The sequence below is a fragment of the Tachyglossus aculeatus genome, chromosome 15 (genome assembly GCF_015852505.1).
Source record: "Tachyglossus aculeatus isolate mTacAcu1 chromosome 15, mTacAcu1.pri, whole genome shotgun sequence".
Taxonomy (NCBI): Eukaryota; Metazoa; Chordata; class Mammalia; order Monotremata; family Tachyglossidae; genus Tachyglossus; species Tachyglossus aculeatus.
Genome location: NC_052080.1, coordinates 5,743,473 through 5,765,812, shown reverse-complemented (window position 1 = coordinate 5,765,812; position 22,340 = coordinate 5,743,473). Strand labels below are relative to the sequence as shown.

At 45.2% G+C, this 22,340-nt stretch overlaps 1 protein-coding gene across 1 annotated transcript in view; it reads right to left on the bottom strand.

The window, feature by feature from the left end:
- Positions 1-10,572: 10,572 nt before the first annotated feature.
- SYAP1 (synapse associated protein 1) overlaps positions 10,573-22,340 on the bottom strand; it is a 27,990-nt gene continuing 16,222 nt past the window's right edge. Inside the window, exons 6-9 of the mRNA XM_038757294.1 lie at positions 18,694-18,842; positions 17,631-17,689; positions 13,034-13,181; positions 10,573-11,454 (exon numbers count right to left, since the gene is read on the bottom strand). Of these exons, the coding sequence (XP_038613222.1) occupies positions 11,327-11,454; positions 13,034-13,181; positions 17,631-17,689; positions 18,694-18,842 (484 nt within the window). The 3' untranslated portion in view covers positions 10,573-11,326. The remainder of the gene's footprint in view (positions 11,455-13,033; positions 13,182-17,630; positions 17,690-18,693; positions 18,843-22,340) is intronic.

Below are 22,340 nucleotides of genomic sequence, written 5' to 3'. Positions count from 1 at the left end.
GGAAATCCAGTGGGGCACAAGCCTACTTTGGGGTTTTATTCATTGGGAATATATGTTTGTATGTGTTTATTACTCTATTTTATTTGTACATGTTTAATCTATTTATTTTATAGGGCTGTCAGTACGTATGAGCAAGAGTGGATTACGTTTCTTGTCGCGCTATAAATACCATCCGATAACTCCAATTAGGCAAACGTGACACCCGGTACAGGAATCCAGTCCAGCGTCTGCAGGAAATCCAGTGAGGCACAAGCCTACTTTGGGGTTTTATTCATTGGGAATATATGTTTGTATGTGTTTATTACTCTATTTTATTTGTACATGTTTAGTCTATTTTATAGGGCTGTCAGTACATATGAGCAAGAATGGATTACGTTTCTTGTCGCGCTATAAATACCATCCGATAACTCCAATTAGGCAAACGTGACACCCGGTACAGGAATCCAGTCCAGCGTCTGCAGGAAATCCAGTGGGGCACAAGCCTACTTTGGGGTTTTATTCATTGGGAATATATGTTTGTATGTATTTATTACTCTATTTTATTTGTACATGTTTATTCTATTTATTTTATTAATGTTTTGTTCTCTGTCTCCCCATTCTAGACTGTGAGCCCACTGTCGGGTAGGGACCGTCTCTATATGTTGCCAACTTGTACTTCCCAAGCGTGTAGTACAGTGCTCTGCACACAGTAAGCGCTCAATAAATATGATTGAATGAATTGGGAATGGTGAACAGACTCTAGACGTGAGCCTTTCTCCCTTTTTGAAAAGGAAAAGTAGAGCTTATTGTATAGTTTTAATGAAACACTTACATAGTCTTTGTCCAAAATTGTAGAAGAATGGGCCGGCTTCTCCAGGGGCTGTCCATTCCTCTGCATCAAGCAGAAAACACCCTGACCGTTGATTCTCAGGCTATCGGTCGGCTCTACTCCCCAGTACGGATCCTCTGCACAGTAAGCGCTCAGTAAATACAATTGATTGATCCTCCCTGCTCTCTCACTGTGGCCCGGGTTACCCAGTTTACTACTCAAGTCTGTTTTGTTGTCTGTCTCCCCCTTCTAGACTGTGAGCCCGCTGTTGGGTAGGGACCGTCTTTAGATGTTGCCAACTTGTACACCCCAAGTGCTTAGTACAGTGCTCTGCCCACAGTAAGCGCTCAATAAATCCGATTGAATGAATGAATGTGCCCAGCTCTGGCTCACAGCCTCCCTCCTGCTTGGAACCCCTACCCCTTCCCCTCCAGAACCACCGCTGTCTTCAAAACCCTTTTGAAATCACATCTCCTCCAGGAAGCCTGCCCCAATTCACCTCTCAAAGCTCCACCCCGCCTTCCTCCGACCCCGCTATTTCAGCACTTAAGCATTCATTCTTTCATTCAATCGTATTTATTGAGCGCTTACTGTGTGCAGAGCACTGTACTAAGCGCTTGGGAAGTACAACTTGGCAACACACGGATACTCTGTATCCATCCCAGTGTTTAGCACATAGTAAGCGCTTAACAAATACAACTATTATTATTATCATTACCTCTCAATAGCCTGCTGGTAGACCACATTCATTTAAGCTATTCTTCCTTGTGTGTCTAAATCACCTGTCCTGGCTTTGCTGCTTCCGTATACCTCATTTAAGTTCACCATATTGGTTGGATACCTTTCGATTATCCATTTCTCTTCCCCGTCCCACTGGGGAAAACTGTTGGGATGACTGCTGCCGCAAAGCTTCTGAAGTGGCCGCATTTTCTCGGTAATCTCCTGCTATTTGATGTTAAATGCGAGTCACGGGTGATGCCAAGGTGCTCAAGAAGTTGGATATGCCAAGGTCGCTGTAGTGCTCCTTCCGTCTGTGAAAGAGTCCTACTTGTTCCGGATGAAGGAGGAGTTGCCTGCGCTCTTTGGCCAGGCTGTCGTCGTGCTTATGGGATCGTTTAGCTTCTCTGGTGTTGAGTAAATGCCCCTGGTTTTTGGCTAGCAGAGTCCCCGAGAGGGCTAACCAGGAACACAAACCTAAGAATGCTGGCAATAAATCCTTCATGTATCATTTGCCACTAAAGCCTCTGGGGAACCGATGACTCAAAGTTTACATACTTAGGTACAATTATTTTACATGCGCAATTTTATATATTTAGCTCCAACATGGAAATAAGCGACTGGTGAGAATAGACATTTTCTGTGATTAAACTCACTTAAGAGTCTCAAAGTATCGCTTAGCAGAAAGAACATTTACCCCAATCTACCATTCTATCTCTTAGGACTATTCTTATTTTGTAATAAACAGGGATTCTCTACCCACTCTAGTTATCCTTACTGTTATCTCCTCACACCCTTGTTCGCTCATCTCAAGCCAGCTGTGCCTCGATGTCACCTCTCGCCCCCGATTTCACACGCAAACCCTCTCGTCTGCCTGGAACTCTCTCCGGCTTCAAGTACTGCAGACCACCGCTCTCCCAAGATCCACATGAAAATAAATCTCCTTCCTGATGGCCATCCCCGAGTAACGTCTCCCTTCCTTCCCGCAACTGCCACCTCGGCATTTAACTATCCCACGATCCCATCCATCCATCAACGGTGTTTACCGAGCACTTACTTTGTGCAGCACACTGTACTACGCACCTGGGAATGGACAATATAGTTAGCTGGCATGAGCCTTGCTCTCAAAGAGCTTACCATTGCACTTATATTCACATCTTACATATTGTATCGCTTGCTTCTACCAGTAATTAATTTTTTGAATGTGTCTCCCTTGCCTAGAGATGTAAGCTCCTTGAAGGAAGGGATCATGTCTGACGATTTTATTATACTTTCCCAAGTGTTCAGTCCTCTAGATACACGAAAGCACTTAGGTAAATGCTTTTGATAGCCTTCACTGACATCAACAGTTCAGTAAGCATCAAGTTCTCTATATGCAGAAGAAAACCATCACACTAGCTATTGATTTATTTCAGGCCTTTTTATTGAATGTTCTGACTCAGTTCCTGATTAAACGAACTGCAGTCCCCTGACGACATGATCTGTTCCTCCATATTCGATTTCTCGTCTCAGGGGAGAAGGGACTAGGTCTGAATTTGAATGTTAAAGGAGGAGGCTGAATCATCTGACATTGCCGGCCGTACCTCACGCTAAGAGTACGTCAGAGGATTTCGTTCTAAACCTCGCTCGTTTTGCTACAATGACTCCCTGCCCCTTTCTTGGGCAGGGGCGGGAAAGGAATATCGGTGTCAATATCGGTGTCTCTCCGGTTGGGTGATCGACCTAAGCAGCCAGCAGGCAAATCACAATTAATAACGTCAACGCCCCGTCCTAGGGTAGATGGTAAGGAGTGCCACGGCCATACTGTTTCTTTAAGCATCCTGTTGTCCTTGGCAGAGACAGAACCCTGGAGTGGCTGGACTACTGTTCTAACGGAGCATTTCTTGTGTTCATATGAGAGCTTTTTTTATCCTCTGCACACCTAAGGAGCCCACTGCCATGACCAATGCTAGAAATAGGCTGGAACGATGATAGTACAAGGCAGTTAACCCCGGGCTCACACTAATAGGAGCTCATCTCCCCACCCCGCAACTTGACAAAGGACTCACCTCATCTCTGTCGGTCTCCTCTTCTTGCTCTCCGCCGGGCTGGAACCCCCTACCTCCGCTTGCCCTCCCTCCCTCGCTGCTGGAGTCCTTCCTTGGTTTCGGCAGAAGGGAGGAAGAAGAAAAAGAAGTATGGAGCGGGGCTGATGATGGGTTGAAGTGGAGAGGGGAGATCCAAAGTGGTGAGGGAGAGGGCCTGTCCTCCGGGTGGGATTCCCCAAGGCCTCCCCCCACTTTTCACCGGAGCCAGCCGCAGCCCCTGAGGAAGGAAGGGAGTCAGCGTCCAAAAAGGATGAAACAAGACTCATCGGCGGCTCAGGTCCGGAGTCGGAAGCTTTTCAAGCCACTGAAGAGTGATTTATATTTACATGACATCACTGCTCACGTGTTTTAGGAGATTCTTTGCAGACTTTGGGAGTGGGCCCTTTTTTGAATTACCGTTTCAGGAAAGGAAAAAGGATCTGTTCCTATATTGATACTGAGAGAGACAGTGCTCTGCACACAGTAAGCGCTCAATAAATGACTGAATAAACTTAACTGTGCCTCAACTTCCTCACCTGGAAAATGTCAAGGCCTGTTTTCCTTTCCCCTTAGGGAGCATCATGTGAGATGGGGGTTGTTTCCATCTTGTGTCAGCCCTAGCGCTTAGTACAGTGCTTGGCACGCAGCAAATGCATAACAAATACCACAGTTAATATTAATTAGGATTACAACAATACCATGTTTTGAGGGGCTTTTGCAAGGTACAAACCAACTCCTAGAAAGTTGTTCGGTTTACACTCCTGTCTCCTGGAAATCTGTATTTTTTTCTGCTTACATTTATTGTGCCTGTTACAACTTAAACCCTGTAATTCCTCCATTCTGCCAATCTCTTCCGTATGCTTTAACATCCAATGCTAGAAAATTAATGAATTCTGTTTTTATTTTAAATATATTCACTGTCAGTAAGTGCCATTTTCTTCAACGGTGACTTTTTTCCTTTGGCTTTAGCTTTAAGACTAACTAATGTCAAATCTATGAATAGCCCATGAGAAATCTGAGCAGCATGATCCTAGTGGAAGGAGCACAGACTTGGGAGTCAAAGGATCTGGGTTCTAATCCCACCTCCACCCCTTACCTGCTGTGTGTGAACTTGGGGCAAGTCACAACTTCTCTGAGCCACAGTTCCCTCATCTGCAAAGTGGGGATTCAATACCTGCTCTCCCTCCTACTTCACAGAGAAGTAGCGTGGCTCGGTGGAAAGAGCCCGGGCTTGGGGGTCAGAGGTCATGGGTTCAAATCCCTGCTCCGCCGCTTGTCAGCTGGGTGACTTTGGGCAAGTCACTTCACTTCTCTGGGCCTCAGTTCCCTCATCTGCAAAATGGGGATTAAGATTGTGAGCCCCACATGGGACAACCTGATCACCTTGTATCCTCCCCAGCGCTTAAAACGGTGCTTTGCACATAGTAAGCGCTTAACAAATGCCATTATTATTATTATTATATTTAGCTCATTTATCCTCCAGTTGGCCACCTTAGGATGCTTAGGTAAATGACTATTCCCAGTTTAAACAGGTAGCATTACATGAAAGATCTCGGAACAGTTTCCACCGAATTTGGTCTTTACTAAGTAAATAAACTGCTAAACTTGCTTCGAACAAAGCTCTGCCGCAGCTAGTCCGTCTTCCAAATATCTCAAAATAAATGTGCTCTACCATATTGGTCTCGTTCAGGCCACGGTGGGACAATCCCACCTTCTAGGCGGACGATTAACCTACCAAAAGAAAAGCAAACTAATCCCGTAAAGCCCCCTTCAACTGAACTTCAGCCACCTGACCGGCGAATTGAACTTGTTTCATTCTTGCAATGAATCATCCACATGAAATTCAGTTTACAAAGGATGTGGCCTTTTTCATCAGAACAGACCGTCTCGGAAGCCCCGAACTTCGAGAGAGCAGCAAGCGGACTGTGAGTTATGTCATTTCTTGACACGTCTTTGTCCTTTCTTTCCCTTGAACTTCAAACTCTCTTACAATCCTCATCTCCGTGACACTGGCTTCTGGTCAGCTCCTTCAACGCTGCCAGGGAGATTCTGGGCTATATTCATTCATTCATTCAATTTATTGAGCGCTTACTGTGTGCAGAGCGCTGTACTAAGCGCTTGGGAAGTACAAGTTGGCAACATACAGAGACGGTCCCTACCCAACAGTGGGCTCACAGTCTAGAAGGGGGAGACAGACAATGAGACCAATTAACAAAATAAATAGAATAAATATGCACCAGTAAAAGGGCTTTGAAGGGAGGAGAGGCCACATGCCTGCTGTGTGACCTTGGGCAAGTTGCCTAACTTCTCTGTGCCTCAGTTCCCTCATCTGTAAAATGGGGGGGTGAGACTGTGAGCCCCATGTGGGACCGGGACCATGTCTGACCTGATTAACTTGTAGCTACCCCAGCGCTTAGAAAAGTGCTTGGCACATAGTAAGCGCTTAACAAGTGCAGGCAGCAAGCACATTCAGCTGCCCCAACTCTCTGCCTCTTGCCAGCCATATATTTCATTTCACGTGCACACACACCGTTACGGCTTAATCACCCGAATCCCGCGTCTAAACGGCGCTGAAGTTGACCTTGGAAGAGCTGCCTTCGATTAAACGTTTAGTACATTTTCAGGGAAGCAGCAAATGGTTTGTTTTTTCAAAAGAGGTCTGAGCGAATGAATGTTTTTTTAATTAAAAAGATCCCGACACACGACTGCTCGTACTTCTAAGCTCTCTGTTCTGTGTTGTTTCTCGTGTTGATATACGGTAAGCAAACCCGCCTTCTCCTGGCTCTTTTCTACGGGTTTTTTCTCCTGCCCGATTCATCCCATCATCGAAACAATCCATCACTGTAAGAGAGTTTGTGGAGACGGGAATTGGGAAAGAATAAAGACATTTCCTTCAAAAGTTCTGATTTCAATGTAAATACTGGTGAATAGCAGGAAAAAAGTGAATTTTGTATCCACCCTCTAGCACTCTTTTTTGATGCCTTGGTATTTTTTTAAAAGGGGTCTGCCTTTTATGAATCTTGTACTCACCCGCAGTACTGATGGGTTAAAGTAACAGAGCAGCAGGATGATAAGATAAAGGGAGCGGTACAGCAAAAACAATTTCACCTCATGAGAAAGGGTAAGTAGCTTTCCCCTAATTAAACACACATCCAGCAGAGGTAAAGAACACAAAATGAGAGGTCTCGGGAGACTTCCTGCTGCTTAAGGGTACGGGGTTTTGGGGGGAAAGAAAAACAGGTTTTTTTTGTTCAAATCCCGAAAATGGTATTGACCACTACACTGACGAACTCATCGTCCCATTTTGGGGGGAAACCCTTTGTTAAATTACAGTAAAATGTCACCACAACCATTCACTATGCATCTTGTCAAGCACACAGCTTCTCAGCGTGTACTATTATTGGAATGATGACGCCAATTACCACAGCTAAAGCATTTACTTATCCATTATTTGTAGCTTGCCTGAAATAGTGAAAATACATTTCTAACACATCTGATTTCTACAAACTGATCAGGTCAGGAAATAATAAAATTGTCAGGTAAAATCATCACTGCCATCCTTTGACAATTTTTCCCCACTGCCCAGATCTAATTCCCCCATGCCGGGGCCAATCCAACTTTGGTCCATAGTTCAAATCCAGCCCGCTCCCCGCAACCAATCGTTCGAAAGTATTTATTAAGTGCCTTTGGCAGGCAGAGCACCACCAAAGTTAGAAGACAATGAGCCCTGCCTACAGGGAGCTTAGAGTCATTCATTTGTTCAGTCGTATTTACTATGCACTTACTGTGTGCAGAGAGCACTGTACTAAACGCTTGGGAAGTCCAGTTCAGCAACAAATAGAGACAATCCCTGCCCACAACAGGCTCACGGTCTAGAAGTCTTTTAGAGCCTGACAAACATTAGCCTCAGTGGCAGGGAGTGTCACCGTTTACTGCTGTATTGTACATTCCCAAGCGCTCAGTACAGTGCTAGAGCCTGACAAACATCAGCCTCAGTGGCAGGGACTGTCGATGTTTATTCATTCATTCATTCAATCGTATTTATTGAGCGCTTACTGTGTGCAGAGCACTATACTAAGAGCTTAGGAAGTACAAGTTGGCACCATATAGAGACAGTCCCTACCCAACAGTGGGCTCGTTTACTGTTGTACTGTCCATTCCCAAGCGCTTAGTACACTGCTGGAGCCTGACAAGCATTAGCCTCAGTGGCAGGAAATGTCACCGCTTACTGTTGTACTGTACATTCCCAAGCGCTTAGTACAGTGCTAGAGCCTGACAAACATCAGCCTCAGTGGCAGGGAATGTCGCCGTTTATTCATTCATTCATTCAATCGTATTTATTGAGCGCTTACTGTGTGCAGAGCACTGTACTAAGCGCTTAGGAAGTACAAGTTGGCACCATATAGAGACGGTCCCTACCCAACAGTGGGCTCGTTTACTGTTGTACTGTACGTTCCCAAGTGCTTAGTACAGTGCTGGAGCCTGACAAGCATTAGCCTCAGTGGCAGGGAATGTCACCGTTTATTGTTGTAATGTACATTTCCAAGCGCTCAGTACAGTGCTAGAGCCTGACAAGCATCAGCCTCAGTGGCAGGGAATGTTGCCGTTTATTCATTCATTCATTCAATCGTATTTATTGAGCGCTTACTGTGTGCAGAGCACTATACTAAGCGCTTAGGAAGTACAAGTTGGCACCTTATAGAGACGGTCCCTACCCAACAGTGGGCTTGTTTACTGTTGTACTGTACACTCCCAAGCGCTTAGTACAGTGCTGGAGCCTGACAAGCATTAGCCTCAGTGGCAGGGAATGTCACTGTTTATTGTTGTATTGTACATTTCCAAGCGCTCAGTACAGTGCTAGAGCCTGACAAACATCAGCCTCAGTGGCAGGAAATGTCACCGCTTACTGTTGTACTGTACATTCCCAAGCGCTTAGTACAGTGCTAGAGCCTGACAAGCATCAGCCTCAGTGGCAGGGAATGTCGCCGTTTATTCATTCATTCATTCAATCGTATTTATTGAGCGCTTACTGTGTGCAGAGCACTGTACTAAGCGCTTAGGAAGTACAAGTTGGCACCTTATAGAGACGGTCCCTACCCAACAGTGGGCTTGTTTACTGTTGTACTGTACACTCCCAAGCGCTTAGTACAGTGCTGGAGCCTGACAAGCATTAGCCTCAGTGGCAGGGAATGTCACTGTTTATTGTTGTATTGTACATTTCCAAGCGCTCAGTACAGTGCTAGAGCCTGACAAACATCAGCCTCAGTGGCAGGAAATGTCACCGCTTACTGTTGTACTGTACATTCCCAAGCGCTTAGTACAGTGCTAGAGCCTGACAAACATCAGCCTCAGTGGCAGGGAATGTCGCCGTTTATTCATTCATTCATTCAATCGTATTTATTGAGTGCTTACTGTGTGCAGAGCACTATACTAAGCGCTTAGGAAGTACAAGTTGGCACCATATAGAGACAGTCCCTACCCAACAGTGGGCTCATTTACTGTTGTACTGTACATTTCCAAGCGCTTAGTACGGTGCTGGAGCCTGACAAGCATTTGCCTCAGTGGCAGGATATGTCACCGCTTACTGTTGTACTGTACATTCCCAAGCGCTTAGTACAGTGCTAGAGCCTGACAAGCATTAGCATCAGTGGCAGGAAATGTCACCGCTTACTGTTGTACTGTACATTCCCAAGCGCTTAGTACAGTGCTACAGCCTGACAAGCATTAGCCTCAGTGGCAGGGAATGTCACCGTTTATTGTTGTACTGTACATTCCCAAGCGCTTAGTACAGTGCTACAGCCTGACAAGCGTTAGCCTCAATGGCAGGGAATGTCACCATTTATTGTTGTATTGTACATTCCCAAGCGCTTAGTACGGTGCTCTGCACACAGTAAGTGCTCAAAAACATTTACTGACTGACTGAATGAATACCCCAGTGCTTAGTACAGTGCCCGGCTGTAAGTAAATGCTTAACAAATATAATTTAAAAAAAAAAAAAGATGACTTTACCACTCCCATCCTTTGGAATTCCTTCGGCTTGAGTAATTAGGGCTTCCCTCTGGGAATGAAGATGATCATCCCGGAGAGACGGCGAGCCACAGTCTCCTTCAAGGCCGCAGGCTCGTCGGGCTGACGTCAGTGCTTCCAAAGGCCGCTGAGCTTGGGGTGAGCGGCAGCAGACTAGGGCTGGCATAGTAGGCGCCTCCGGGCCTTTCCTTGGGCACGCTCCAGTACAGCAGCAGTTCCCGCCCACACCGACCACTTCGGTGCGGTTATCATTTCAAGCTCCGTCTCAATGGTTTGAGAGAGCAATGCAGCCCTGTGCTTCCTTTTAGAGGAAAACACCACCACCCAACCTTTACGAGCTAAATGTAATAATAATAATAATAATGATGGCATTTATTAAGCGCTTACTACGTGCAAAGCACTGTCTTAAGCGCTGGGGAGGTTACCAGGTGATCAGGTTGTCCCACGGGGGGCTCACGGTCTTCATCCCCATTTTACAGCTGAGGTCACTGAGGCCCAGAGAAGTGAAGTGACTTGCCCCAAGTCACACAGCTGACAGTCGGCGGAGCCGGGATTTGAACCCAGGACCTCTGACTCCAAAGCCCGGGCTCTTTCCACTGAGCCACGCTGATTCTCGTGGGCAGGTTAGGGAACTGTATGTGTTCTCGGGGACTTCTTGTCTGTGCAAGCGGATGGTGTCCCTTTCAGATCATTAGACTGAGGAAATGTTGACAATTTGTGGAAACACTTTCACTAAGCGCTTAGTACAGTGCTCTGCACACAGTAAGCGCTCAATAAATACGATTGATGACTTATGAGAATAATTAGTGGGAGGGCCAGCATTCATTAATCATTTTCCCCCCACTCAAAAGGATGTTACTTCTTTTAAAATATAAATACAAACACGTTTAATAAAGCCACCCGATTAATGCTGAAGTATTTCTACGTTAGTTATTTAAAAACAAGGAAGCATCATTTAAATTGCACTGCTCCGTTTACCGAACGCCATTCAACGGCACGGAGTTAAAAACCCTTTGTAGTGGTGATGAAATGAACAGGAACAAAATTAAAAAGGTGAAAAGTTAAACACAAATGAAAAACATCAACTTCCTAACAAAGATTTTGGTACCGCTATTTCCAAAGAACATGAGTTACAGAAATGTTTGGCTTCCGGATAGGCCTAAAGAAGGCATTTATCAAAAGGAGATATTAAGAAAGTAGTTTTGAAAATGCTTTCTGTGTGTTCTTTGGCATAACTTGGTCTTTTACGGTGACAAAAGTGAATGAGCTCTCAATTCAACAACGTATATTTACAAGAACGCTCGCAGGAATCGCAGTACCAATGGGAAGAAATTCGATGCTCTTCTGCATGAAGGATAAAGTATATCCAGTTTTTCAGCCTCAAAAGACAGCAATTTTACTTCCATTTCTGCTACATTTACAGGTAAGCCATACAACATTTGAAGAGAATTTCCCACCTCAAACTTATTTCAGAATAAAGGATCACTTGAAAACATACCCATCTGGATTATTAGAAATAATCTAAAGTCTGAGATTTTCCCACCCAGTTTCAGCTGGACCGTTAGATGCTGGTCGTACCCCTGTGGGGAATTTCAACAAGGGTTACAGTCTTCTGTGCCTTCTGAGGCGACGACTGGAGAGACGAAGCCGAACTTCACGTCAGTTAGCTAGGAATGTTTATGGATTATGTGGCTTTTCAAGGAAACAATTAATTTCCTTCTTGAAGCATCTCCTCTATTTCCTTATCCCACTTTTCGTCTCGTTTCTCTGACTCAGTCACCACTTCATATTCTTGAAGTTCCTGCTGTAATTCCTTTTCCCAATCTGCCGATTCTTCTATGGGGGGGAAGACAAACGAGAGGAAAGACGTTCTATAGGCAACACTGGGGAATTTTAAGATGCCTCGTGTGAGTTTTCCCTGCGAGGACTTCTCCTCGAAGGGAACTCTTTCGCTTGAGGCCTCAGACCCGCATAGCTCGACGGTTCCATCTTTAGACTGAGGCATTCTACGCCTTATAAATAGTTTCAGCCTCGGGACGGGGAATTCAGTTGACCGACGAGGGATGGGGAAACGAGGCTTAAAACCGGACCAATTTAAAAGAAGGCCAAAGTGGGTTGAAGATAACCGTCAAGCGTTGTGGCCAGGGACCGTGTCTACCGAATCTGTACTCTCCCAAGTGCTTAGTACAGGGTCCTGCACACAGTAAGCGCTCGATAAATATAACCGTACATTGGGTAATTTTTTTAATCACTTGAAGATAAACAATGAGGCTAATAAACTTCATACCTCGGGATCAAACAATCAGCTGTATTCGCATGCTTACGGTGTGCACAGCACAGAGCCCAGGCCTGGGGGTCTGAAGGTCAGGGGTTCTAATCCCAGCTCTGTCACTTGTCTGCTGTGTGGCCTTGGGCAAGCCACTTAACTTCCCTGTGCCTCCTTTACCTCCTCTGTAAAATGGGGATTAAGACTTTGAGCCCCATGTGGGACACGGGCTCTGTCCAACCTGATCTGCTTGTCTCCACCCCAGTGCTTATCCACCCCACATAGTATGTGCCTAACACATGCCATTATTATTATTATTATTATTACTATTAAGGACTTGGGAAAAGTGCACTACAACAAAGTTGGGAGACACGATCCCTGCCCACAAGGAGTTTACAGGGCAAGGCAGACATTAAAATAGATTAGGGTTAGGGGAAAGAGAAGAGTATAAGAATATTGTCAGAAATACCATGGGGCTGCAGGGAAGCATCAAAGTGTTTAAGGGGTATATAGCCAAGGGCATAGCTGAGGAAGAGGGGAGGGCAAGGATGATGGCAGAGTTCAAGAAAACTGCCAAGGAGATAAGGTTCTGGTAATTATATGTGCTCTGCACATAGTAAGCGCTCAATAAATACGATTGATTGATTGATTAATTATACATCAACGGCAATCAGGATGAAGAGCTTACTATCTCGTAGTGCCAATCACCTCCCTGAAATGCTCCCACTCTTTTCAGTTACATAAACCGGGTTTGGTTTTTTAAGCATACAGGAAGCTGACTTTCGGAATCTGAAATGCAAACTGAAACTGAGTTTTGCAAACAATAAAATGTCGTTTGTAACCTAAAACATCCGTCCAGACTGATGGACTGCTTTAACTTAGTTTTCTTTTTCTATTCGGGAATCTATAAAAGTCGAGCTACGCTAAGGCTGCTTAAATTGGTGCACGTGTTAAGTCGGATTTTAGTTATTGTTACTTCATTAAGGTTTAGTCTAGTAGCTCCCAAATGCTTCTGTGCCTATTTTTTTATTTTTTTTTTTTGGTTTTAGAATCACGTTCCTCTTTACTAGTAACTTAGTCTCTTGGGTAAAAATGCCAAGAAATGTTTCAACAGCAGTGTATCATATGAATGGTGAATTTTTCTTTTACCTTCCAATACGGTTATTTCCTCTTCCTTTTTGTCAAGCACGAGTTGCTCCATTTCCTTCCTTAAATCTTCCCGGTTCAAGTTGCATGCATCAAAGGCATCGCTCACAAATTCAGATACACCTGGACTTGTAGATATTTCCTCCTCATCCTGAAACACATAATAATTAGATATTAGACTGTGAGCCCCCTGAGGGTCAGGGACTGTGTCTGACCTAATTAACTTGTTTGCCAAATCCAACGGCTCCTACTCGGTCCTAATCCTCCTCGACCTCTCAGCTGCCTTTGACACTGTGGACCATCCCCATCTCCTCAATACGTTATCCAACCTTGGCTTCGCTGACCGTCCTCTCCTTGGTTCTCCTCTTCATTCTCAGTCTCTTTCGCGGGCTCCCCCCACCCTCCCCATCTCCTAACTGTGGGGGTTCCGCAAGGGTCGGTTCTTGGTCCCCTTCTATTGTCCATCTACACTCACTCCCTTGGTGACCTCATTCGCTCCCACAGCTTTAACTGTCATCTCTGTGCGGATGACACCCAAATCTCTATCTCCTCCCCCGTTCTCTCTCCCTCCAGGCTCGCATCTCTTCCTGCCTTCAGGACGTCGCTACTTGGATAGCCTCCCGCCACCTAAAACTCAACATGTCCAAGACAGAGCTCCTTATCGTCCCTCCCAAACCCTATCTTTTCCCTGACTTAACCGTCACTGTGGACGACACTACCTTTTCTTCCCGTCTCACAAGCCCTCAACCTTGGTGTCATCCTTGACTCCGCTCTCTCATTCACCCCACCTACCCAATCCATCGCCAAAGCCTGCCGGTTTCACCTTCCCAATATCGCCAAGATCCGCCCTTTCCTCTCCATCCAAACCGCTACCACATTAGTACAATCACTCATCCTATCCCGACTGGATTACGGCATCAGCCTCTTTTCTGAACTCCCAACCCCATCTCTCCCCACTTCAGCCCATACTTTCATCCATCCATTCATTCAATCGTATTTATTGAGCGCCTACTGTGTGCAGAGCGCTGGACAAAGCGCTTGGGAAGTGCAAGTCGGCAACATCTAGAGACGGTCCCTCCCCAACAACGGGCTCACAGTCTAGAAGGGGGAGACAGACAACAAAACAAAACACGTGGACAGGTGTCGAGTCGTCAGAACAAATAGATGTAGAGCTAGATGCACATCATTAACAAAATAAATAGAATAGTCAATCTGTACAAGGAAAATAGAGTAATGAATCTATAGAAACATATATACAGGTGCTGTGGGGAGGGGAAGGAGGTAGGGCGGAGGGGATTCTCTCCTTCTCCAGCCCAGCCCGCACCCTCCGCTCCTCCGCCGCTAATCTCCTCACCGTTAGGCCTCGCTCTCGCCTGTCCCGCCATCGACCCCCAGCCCACATCCTCCCCCGGGCCTGGAATGCCCCCAATCCCTCTGCCCATCCGCCAAGCTCGCTCTCTTCCTCCCTTCAAGGCCCTGCTGAGAGCTCACCTCCTCCAGGAGGCCTTCCCACACTGAGCCCCTTCCTTCCTCTCCCCCTCGTCCCCCTCTCCATCCCCCCATCTTACCTCCTTCCCTTCCCCACAGCACCTGCATATATGTTTGTACATATTTATTACTCTATTTATTTATTTTACTTGTACATATCTATCCTATTTATTTTATTTTGTTAGTATGTTTGGTTTTGTTCTGTCTCCCCCTTTTAGACTGTGAGCCCACTGTTGGGTAGGGACTGTCTCTATATGTTGCCAATTTGTACTTCCCAAGCGCTTACTACAGTGCTCTGCACATAGTAAGCGCTCAATAAATACGACTGATTGATTGATTGACTGAGGGGAGGAAAAAGGGGGCTCAATCAGGAAAGGCCTCTTCACTCTGCTGCCTGGATTATCTTTGTACAGAAACGCTCTAGGCATGTCACCCCACTCCTCAAAAATCTCCAGTGGTTGCCCAACTACTTCCGCCTCGAGCGAAAGCTTCTCACTGTTGGCTTCAAAGCTGTCCATCACCTTGCTCCCTCTTACCTCACCTCCTTTCTCTCCTTCTCCATCCCAGCCCGCACACTCCGCTCCTCTGGTGCCGCCAACCTTCTCACTGGGCCTCATTCTACCCCGTCCCACCATCGGCCCCTGGCCCACGTCCTACCTCTGGCTTGAAACGCCCTCCCTCCTCAAATCTGCTAATCACACTTCCCCGCTTCAAAGCCCTACTGAAGACTCACCTCCTCCGAGAGGCCTTCCCAGACTAAGCCCCCCTTTCCCTCAGCTTCCACTTCCCTCCGCATCGCCCCGAATCGCTCCCTTTGCTCGACCTCCTCTCCCCAGCCCAAAGCGCTCGTGTATATATGCATATAGCTATCGACGCCTGTTTACTTAATATCTGTTCCCCCACTTCTGGACTGTAAATCCGGTGTGGACAGGGATTTTCTTGATTTATTGCTGAATTGTACTTTGCAAGCACTTGGTACAGTGTTCTGCACACAGTAAGTGCTCAATAAATATGATTAAATGAATGAACTTGTACCTATTCCAGCGCTCAGAGTAGTATTGGATGTATATAGCTATAATTCTATTTATATCGATGCCTGTTTACTTGCCGTCTGTTCCCCCACTTCTGGACTGTAAACCCAGTGTGGACAGGGATTTTCTCGATTTATTGCTGAATTGTACTTTGCAAGCACTTGGTACAGTGTTCTGCACACAGTAAGTGCTCAATAAATATGATTGAATGAATGAACTTGTACCTATTCCAGCGCTCAGAATAGTGTTGGATGTATACAGCTATAATTCTATTTATATCGATGCCTGTTTACTTGATGTCTGTTTCCCCACTTCTGGACTGTAAACCCGGTGCGGACAGGGATTTTCTCGATTTATTGCTGAATTGCACTTTGCAAGCACTTGGTACAGTGTCCTGCACACAGTAAGCGCTCAATAAATACGACAACGAACTTGTACCTATTCCAGCGCTTAGAATAGTGTTGGATGTATATAGCTATAATTCTATTTATATTGATGCCTGTTTACTTGATGTCTGTTTCCCCACTTCTGGACTGAAAACCCGGTGTGGACAGGGATTTTCTCGATTTATTGCTGAACTGTACTTTGCAAGCACTTGGTACAGTGTTCTGCACACAGTAAGCGCTCAATAAATACGACTGAATGAACTTGTACCTACCTCAGCGCTTAGAATAGCGTTGGATGTATATAGCTATAATTCTAGTTATATCGACGCCTGTTTTCTTGATGTCTGTTTCCCCACTTCTGGACTGTAAACCCGGTGTGGACAGGGATTTTCTCGATTTATTGCTGAACTGTACTTTGCAAGCACTTGGTACAGTGTTCTGCACACAGTAAGTGCTCAATAAATACGACTGAATGAACTTGTACCTATTCCAGCGCTTAGAATAGTGTTGGATGTATATAGCTATAATTCTATTTATATCGATGCCTGTTCACTTGACGTCTGTTCCCCCACTTCTGGACTGTAAACCCGGTGTGGACAGGGATTTTCTCGATTTATTGCTGAATTGTACTTTGCAAGCACTTGGTACAGTGTTCTGCACACAGTAAGCGCTCAATAAATACGACTGAATGAACTTGTACCTACCTCAGCGCTCAGAATAGTGTTGGATGTATACAGCTATAATTCTAGTTATATCGACGCCTGTTTACTAGATGTCTGTTTCCCCACTTCTGGACTGTAAACCCGGTGTGGACAGGGATTTTCTCGATTTATTGCTGAATTGTACTTTGCAAGCACTTGGTACAAGTGTACACAGTACACTTCTGCACACAGTAAGACAGTAAGTGCTCAATAAATACAACTGAATGAACTTGTACCTACCTCAGCACTTAAAATAGTTTTGGATGTATATAGCTATAATTCTATTTATAACAATGCCTGTTTACTTGACGTCTGTTCCCCCACTTCTGGACTGTAAACCCGGTGTGGACAGGGATTTTCTCCATTTATTGCTGAATTGTACTTTGCAAGCACTTGGTACAAGTGTTCTGCACACAGTAAGCGCTCAATAAATACAACTGAAGGACTGAACTTGTACCTACTCCAGCGCTTCGAATAGTAGTAAGAGCTTAACAAATACCATTAAAAAAAATTACGCTTTTGTAAGAATAATAACGGAGACATCAAATATTCTCTGGGTTTTCGTTTGTAATCAATTCAGTCTTTAGCACAGAACCCTCCTTTATTCTTCTTAACTGTAAAAAGACTGTCTGGGCCAATTCTCTAGCCTTCCCACTTCCTTGTTGCTAGGAAACAAATCGAGAGAAAGGAATACTCACTCCGTGCTGTCTTTCTACAGCCCCCCATTGCTTCCTTAGCCCCTTCAACTTTAGCTCACTTGCATGGCTCACCACACATCCACATGCAATTCACAATTATGAGATCTCGAATTAGGGAAGAAAATTATCTCGAGCTCGGCGGTTGTCTGGATTTCTCCGACATTAAATTCTTGCACTTCCAGCAGAGACACCAAAATTCAGAAGTAATCGCATGAGCTACGGATTAGATACTGTAGGTTATTTGAATTCCAGCTGGGACGATCAAGTACAAAGTCATTTTTTTTTTTTTTTTTTACCTCTTGGGGTTTCAGCTGAGATTTGATTGCAACAGGAGGTGTTTTGGGCCGTACTGTCTCTGGGAAGGGGCAACAACAACAAAAAAAAAGACATGAATTGGATTTAAGAATATTGACATAAGGACAGTGGGGCTGGAGGGAGTATCAAAGAACATCAGAGGTACCTAGTCAAGGACTTGAACAGTCTGAACTTATATTTCTAAAGAGTGAGGAGTGAACACTAAAAGCATAAAAGATCACTAATTTATAGTAACATTTTTCTGCAAAGCGCATTCAAAAAATGCAAACTCTCTAAAAAGGTCTTGCCTTAACCTCTTTCAACCCCTGATCTTTTTATCTCGAATAAGAATATTAAATGGCATTTAGCTTTTAAAAATTTTCATCCGGTCCTAAAACATTACTCTTGAAACAAAACGTCCAGACTTGTGGCAGTAATTCAAGGAAGTACGCCTACTAAGTTTTTCCAAACCATGTATTGTGGCATAATTCAAAGGTGCCATCCTTTCATCTCCCAATCGCTTCCCCTTCCCTCCCAAACAGAAAGCTTGGCCTGAACCCTCCAAATGAACAAGCTGCGGAGAGGAACAGGGAGTGAGAAAGTAAAGGGGAGGAGATGGGATGCGTCAAGTGGAGAGGGAGAAGCCAGAAAAATCATTCAGAATTACCAGGGTACCCCTGGAAAAGGAAAAATTTGGCGGAGGAGGAATGGGGAAGCAAGCAGGGACGATGCGGGTGTAAAAGCATTTGGAGGAATGAAAGAGAAGAAAAATTGAGATGGGTTGGGCAGGTGATTGTCTTTCTTTATGGCTGTACTGTACTTTCCAAGCACTTAGTTCAGTGCCCTGCACACCGTAAGCGCTCAATAAATACGACAATAAATGAATGAATGAGTCAGGCGGATGAAGACTGATGAAAGAAGGAACACACGGTCTCAGGGACCGACTAAATGCAGTTGGTGAGAAACCACACTACTTGAGGAATAGTCAAGCTCAACAATCAACGCCTAAGACTTTAAGTTTTAGAATCAAAAGCAAAATCAAACACAAGGAAGCGCGTGTCGTACCTGTCAACTGTAAATCACCTTCTCTACCACTGTTCTTCTCCTCCTTTCCTGCCGCCTGCTGTTGAGCTGCCAGTGCGGTGAGCTGTGCAGATTGTTTTATCAGGGAAACGCGATAAAAATAATTCCTCCAGAATACCTCCTCCTTTACACTGAAGACAAAATTGAACACCGGGATTAGGGACTTCCTCTTATTCAAGGATGAAGACGGTTAGGAGGGTAAAAGGAGAGCGATTTTTCTACGGGCAACAACGCGAATACCCTCAAGCCTCCTGAATATCGGAATATTTTTTATTACATCCCTCCGGCACGAAGGCGTAGCGAGGCGCTACGGCAGATGGGGTGCGGACTAAAAGTCAGGAGATCCGAATCACTACAGGGCTCCATCGCTTCCCAACTGTGTCCGGGTAAAAATACACTATGCTTCAGTTTCCTTGTCTGTAAAATGCCTACTCCTTTCCGGCTTCCCAGATACTAGGTTGGTATTTACTGTGTGCCCACAATTCTAAACGCTTAGGGAGTTCAAAACAAGTGACACGTCTCTGCTCACCAGGAATTTCCACTTTAATTAGGAAGACAGACGTAAAAGGATTTGCAGAATAAACAAAATAAATTACTGAATGTACACTTGAATACACCTAAAGTGCTAAGGATGAATGTACGTAGATAGATCAGTTTTAGAGGGATGGGTGACGGGTTTATGACTTGGGACGCTGGGAATTAAATGGAGAAAACATGTTTGACATGGGCTTTTGGGAGGGCTGCAGTCTGTTCGATTTAATCGCGGGGAAGAGTTCATTAGGGGAAGAGGTGGGAGAGCCGAGAGCAAGGTATGTTTCTTTTTTCTTTAAATAGTATTTAAGTGCTTACTATGTGCCAGGCATCGTACTAAGCGTTGGGGGAGATACAGGCTAATGAGGTTGGACACAGTCCCTGTCCCACATGGGGCTCACAGTCTTAGGCCCCATTTTACCGATGAGGGAATTGAGGCCCAGAGAAGTTAAGTGTGTTGCCCAACATCATACGGCAGACAAGTGGTGGAGACTGAATTAGAACCCAGGGCCTTCCAACTCCCATGCCCGGGCTCTGCTTCTGTTCCCAAATAGAAGGTGAGTTTAGGACGAATGACGTGTCAGGGGATAAGGATAGCTTTTATATTCTAAAAAGGCACTGTGTGGGTTCATGATTTTATAATTAACTCTTCCAGGTTGGGCGTGACGCTTGTCACGTCAGCAGAAAAATTTCTGCCCCTTGAGGTCGGCTTAATTATATTTTGTTTTGTTTAACAGGTCTAACAATTGTACAAGAGTATGTCAAGATCAAAGTCCCAAGCTGAGCATTCCGTTCGGAAAATGTTGAAACAACATCACTACCATCTAAACGAGAACGGTAATTTTGGGCAGTAGTGTTTTAGAGTCAGCATCAGCTACTACATTTGCAAGACGTAGCACTGAAGTCTGTCCTTGGCTGGTAAAAAGCCTCTTGACTTCCTACTTAAAAACTAAAGCAAGTGTCCAGTGTTCCTTTCATAGTTAAATAGCTTTGCATGTCCCTCCATCACCCCAGATTATTGCTCTCAGAGGGAAAAGTCAAACTCGCGATGAACCAAGCTAAGTAGGGCACTTTCAAATAATTTCCCCAGAAACAAACATCTCAAAGTACCAACTATCTGGACCGGGTTTCCAGAGCTGGCCGGTATGACAGATAAATAATAATAATAATGATGGCATTTGTCAAGCGCTTACTATGTGCAAAGCACTGTTCTAAGCGCTGGATCCATTTATTACATTTATTCCATTTACAGATCCATTTATTACTCAATGAGCGTGGGCAGAGCACTATAGTCAGTGCTTGGGAGAGTATGCTACAACAGAACTGATAGACATATTGCTTACCCACAAGGAGGTTACACCGAATCTCCTTCTCTAAAGACATTTCACCTGGGCCATGGTTTCATCCCAATTAGCCCCAGACCCTCTTACAATCTCAACCGGACATGGTCCAGGCTTCCTCTTCATCCCATCCTGTGGTCCCTAGATCGGCTCCGTCCCCCCTCCAGCGTGGCGGCGGGGGGTTGTGGGGAGGAAGAGAGGGTCACCTTGGCCTGTTCCAGTTTCCCCCCAAGTCTCTGCAGCCCATCAGTGCCAAACACTAGGCTCTGAGATTCCCCATGACCCCTGCCCAGCCTATAATTCTTTGCGGTGACTGCTGTCCTCAGGCCTCCCATTTTTGATGCTCCTTCTGTAGCCTTACCTCTTCTGACATCCACCTGGCTCTAAAAATATCCTTTATTCTGCAGTGCCGAGGGAAATCAATCCGTGATATTTATTGAGTGCTCGCTATGTGCAGAGTATTGTACTAAGCGCTTGGGAGAGGACAATCCAACAGGGCTGGCAGACGTTCAGAAACGCTTATTTATTCAGGAATGGCTTACTCCGAACGTCCTACTATAGTAGCTGTAGTTTAATGCACAGAGCAAGAGGAAGCAATAGGGTGAGGGAGTTTGGACGGGGATAATACCGACGGGAGTTTGGACAGGAACAATACTGATCCACTACGGTTGGCCTCTGCTCTGAGATCACCATTAAAATGACTTTTCAGAAAGGTCCAAAAGTCCAATTAAATGCGTGCAGGCCACAGGTAGGAGCTCTACTGTTCTGACGGTAGACGCTCAATAAATCATCATCATCATCATCAATCGTATTTATTGAGCGCTTACTATGTGCAGAGCACTGTACTAAGCGCTTGGGAAGTACAAACTGGCCACATATAGAGACAGTCCCTACCCAACAGTGGGCGCACAGTCTAAAAATAAATACTAAATAAGTAAATACTACTGATTGATTGATTGGCACCTCACCATCCGAATTTCAGACAGGAGGATGCGTGAGCCCGTAGAGATGGAAATGCGTATCTTGGATAGGGGTGGCTTTTGAAACCACGTGAGCAGATGAGCTTCCCCGACAAAGTGTAAAGTGAGAAAAGCGGAGGATCTTGTCACGCTGTCGCGTCGTCCAGTGTGTAACTGTGATACGAGGCTGTTTAGGTACTTGAATTCCACACGCTCTACGATGGTCAAAAGCCACTTGAAAAATTCCACAAATGAGACAGCTTTACATACCAGCAGTTTATCTATGTGCAATTTGAGGATTAAGTTTGCTTTTCCATGAAGGAATGCAGGCGAGAATGTAGAAATAATTGGGGTCCAAAAAAAAAAAATCAATTTAACTAAACGTCAGCACTCAATGTCAGACCATCCCCAGGCAGCCAGGGAGTAACTCCTCACTAATCAGATTTGCAGAACCTTTTCTGTTTGCCTAGCCCATACAACCCGAGAAAACCCTCTAGGAGAACAACATTCAGTTGGACTTCATCAGCCTCCTCCCTATTTCCAGGGAGGACGCAAATTTATTCTTTTGAATGAGGAGAGGGACTCTCACCCAAGCGCTTAGTACCGTGCTCTGTGCAAGGCAAGTCCTCAATAAATACAACTATCGGAAATGCCATCATCCAGGTCTTTCCAGTAAAGTGCCAGTTGGAGCCTTTGCCCTGTTCCGTGGGTGTGGATCCCTGAGTTATTTTTCGTTTTCCCAGATCGCAAACGAGGCTGAGAGACAAGCAGATGAGGCCAATTTAGTTGAAGTACACAC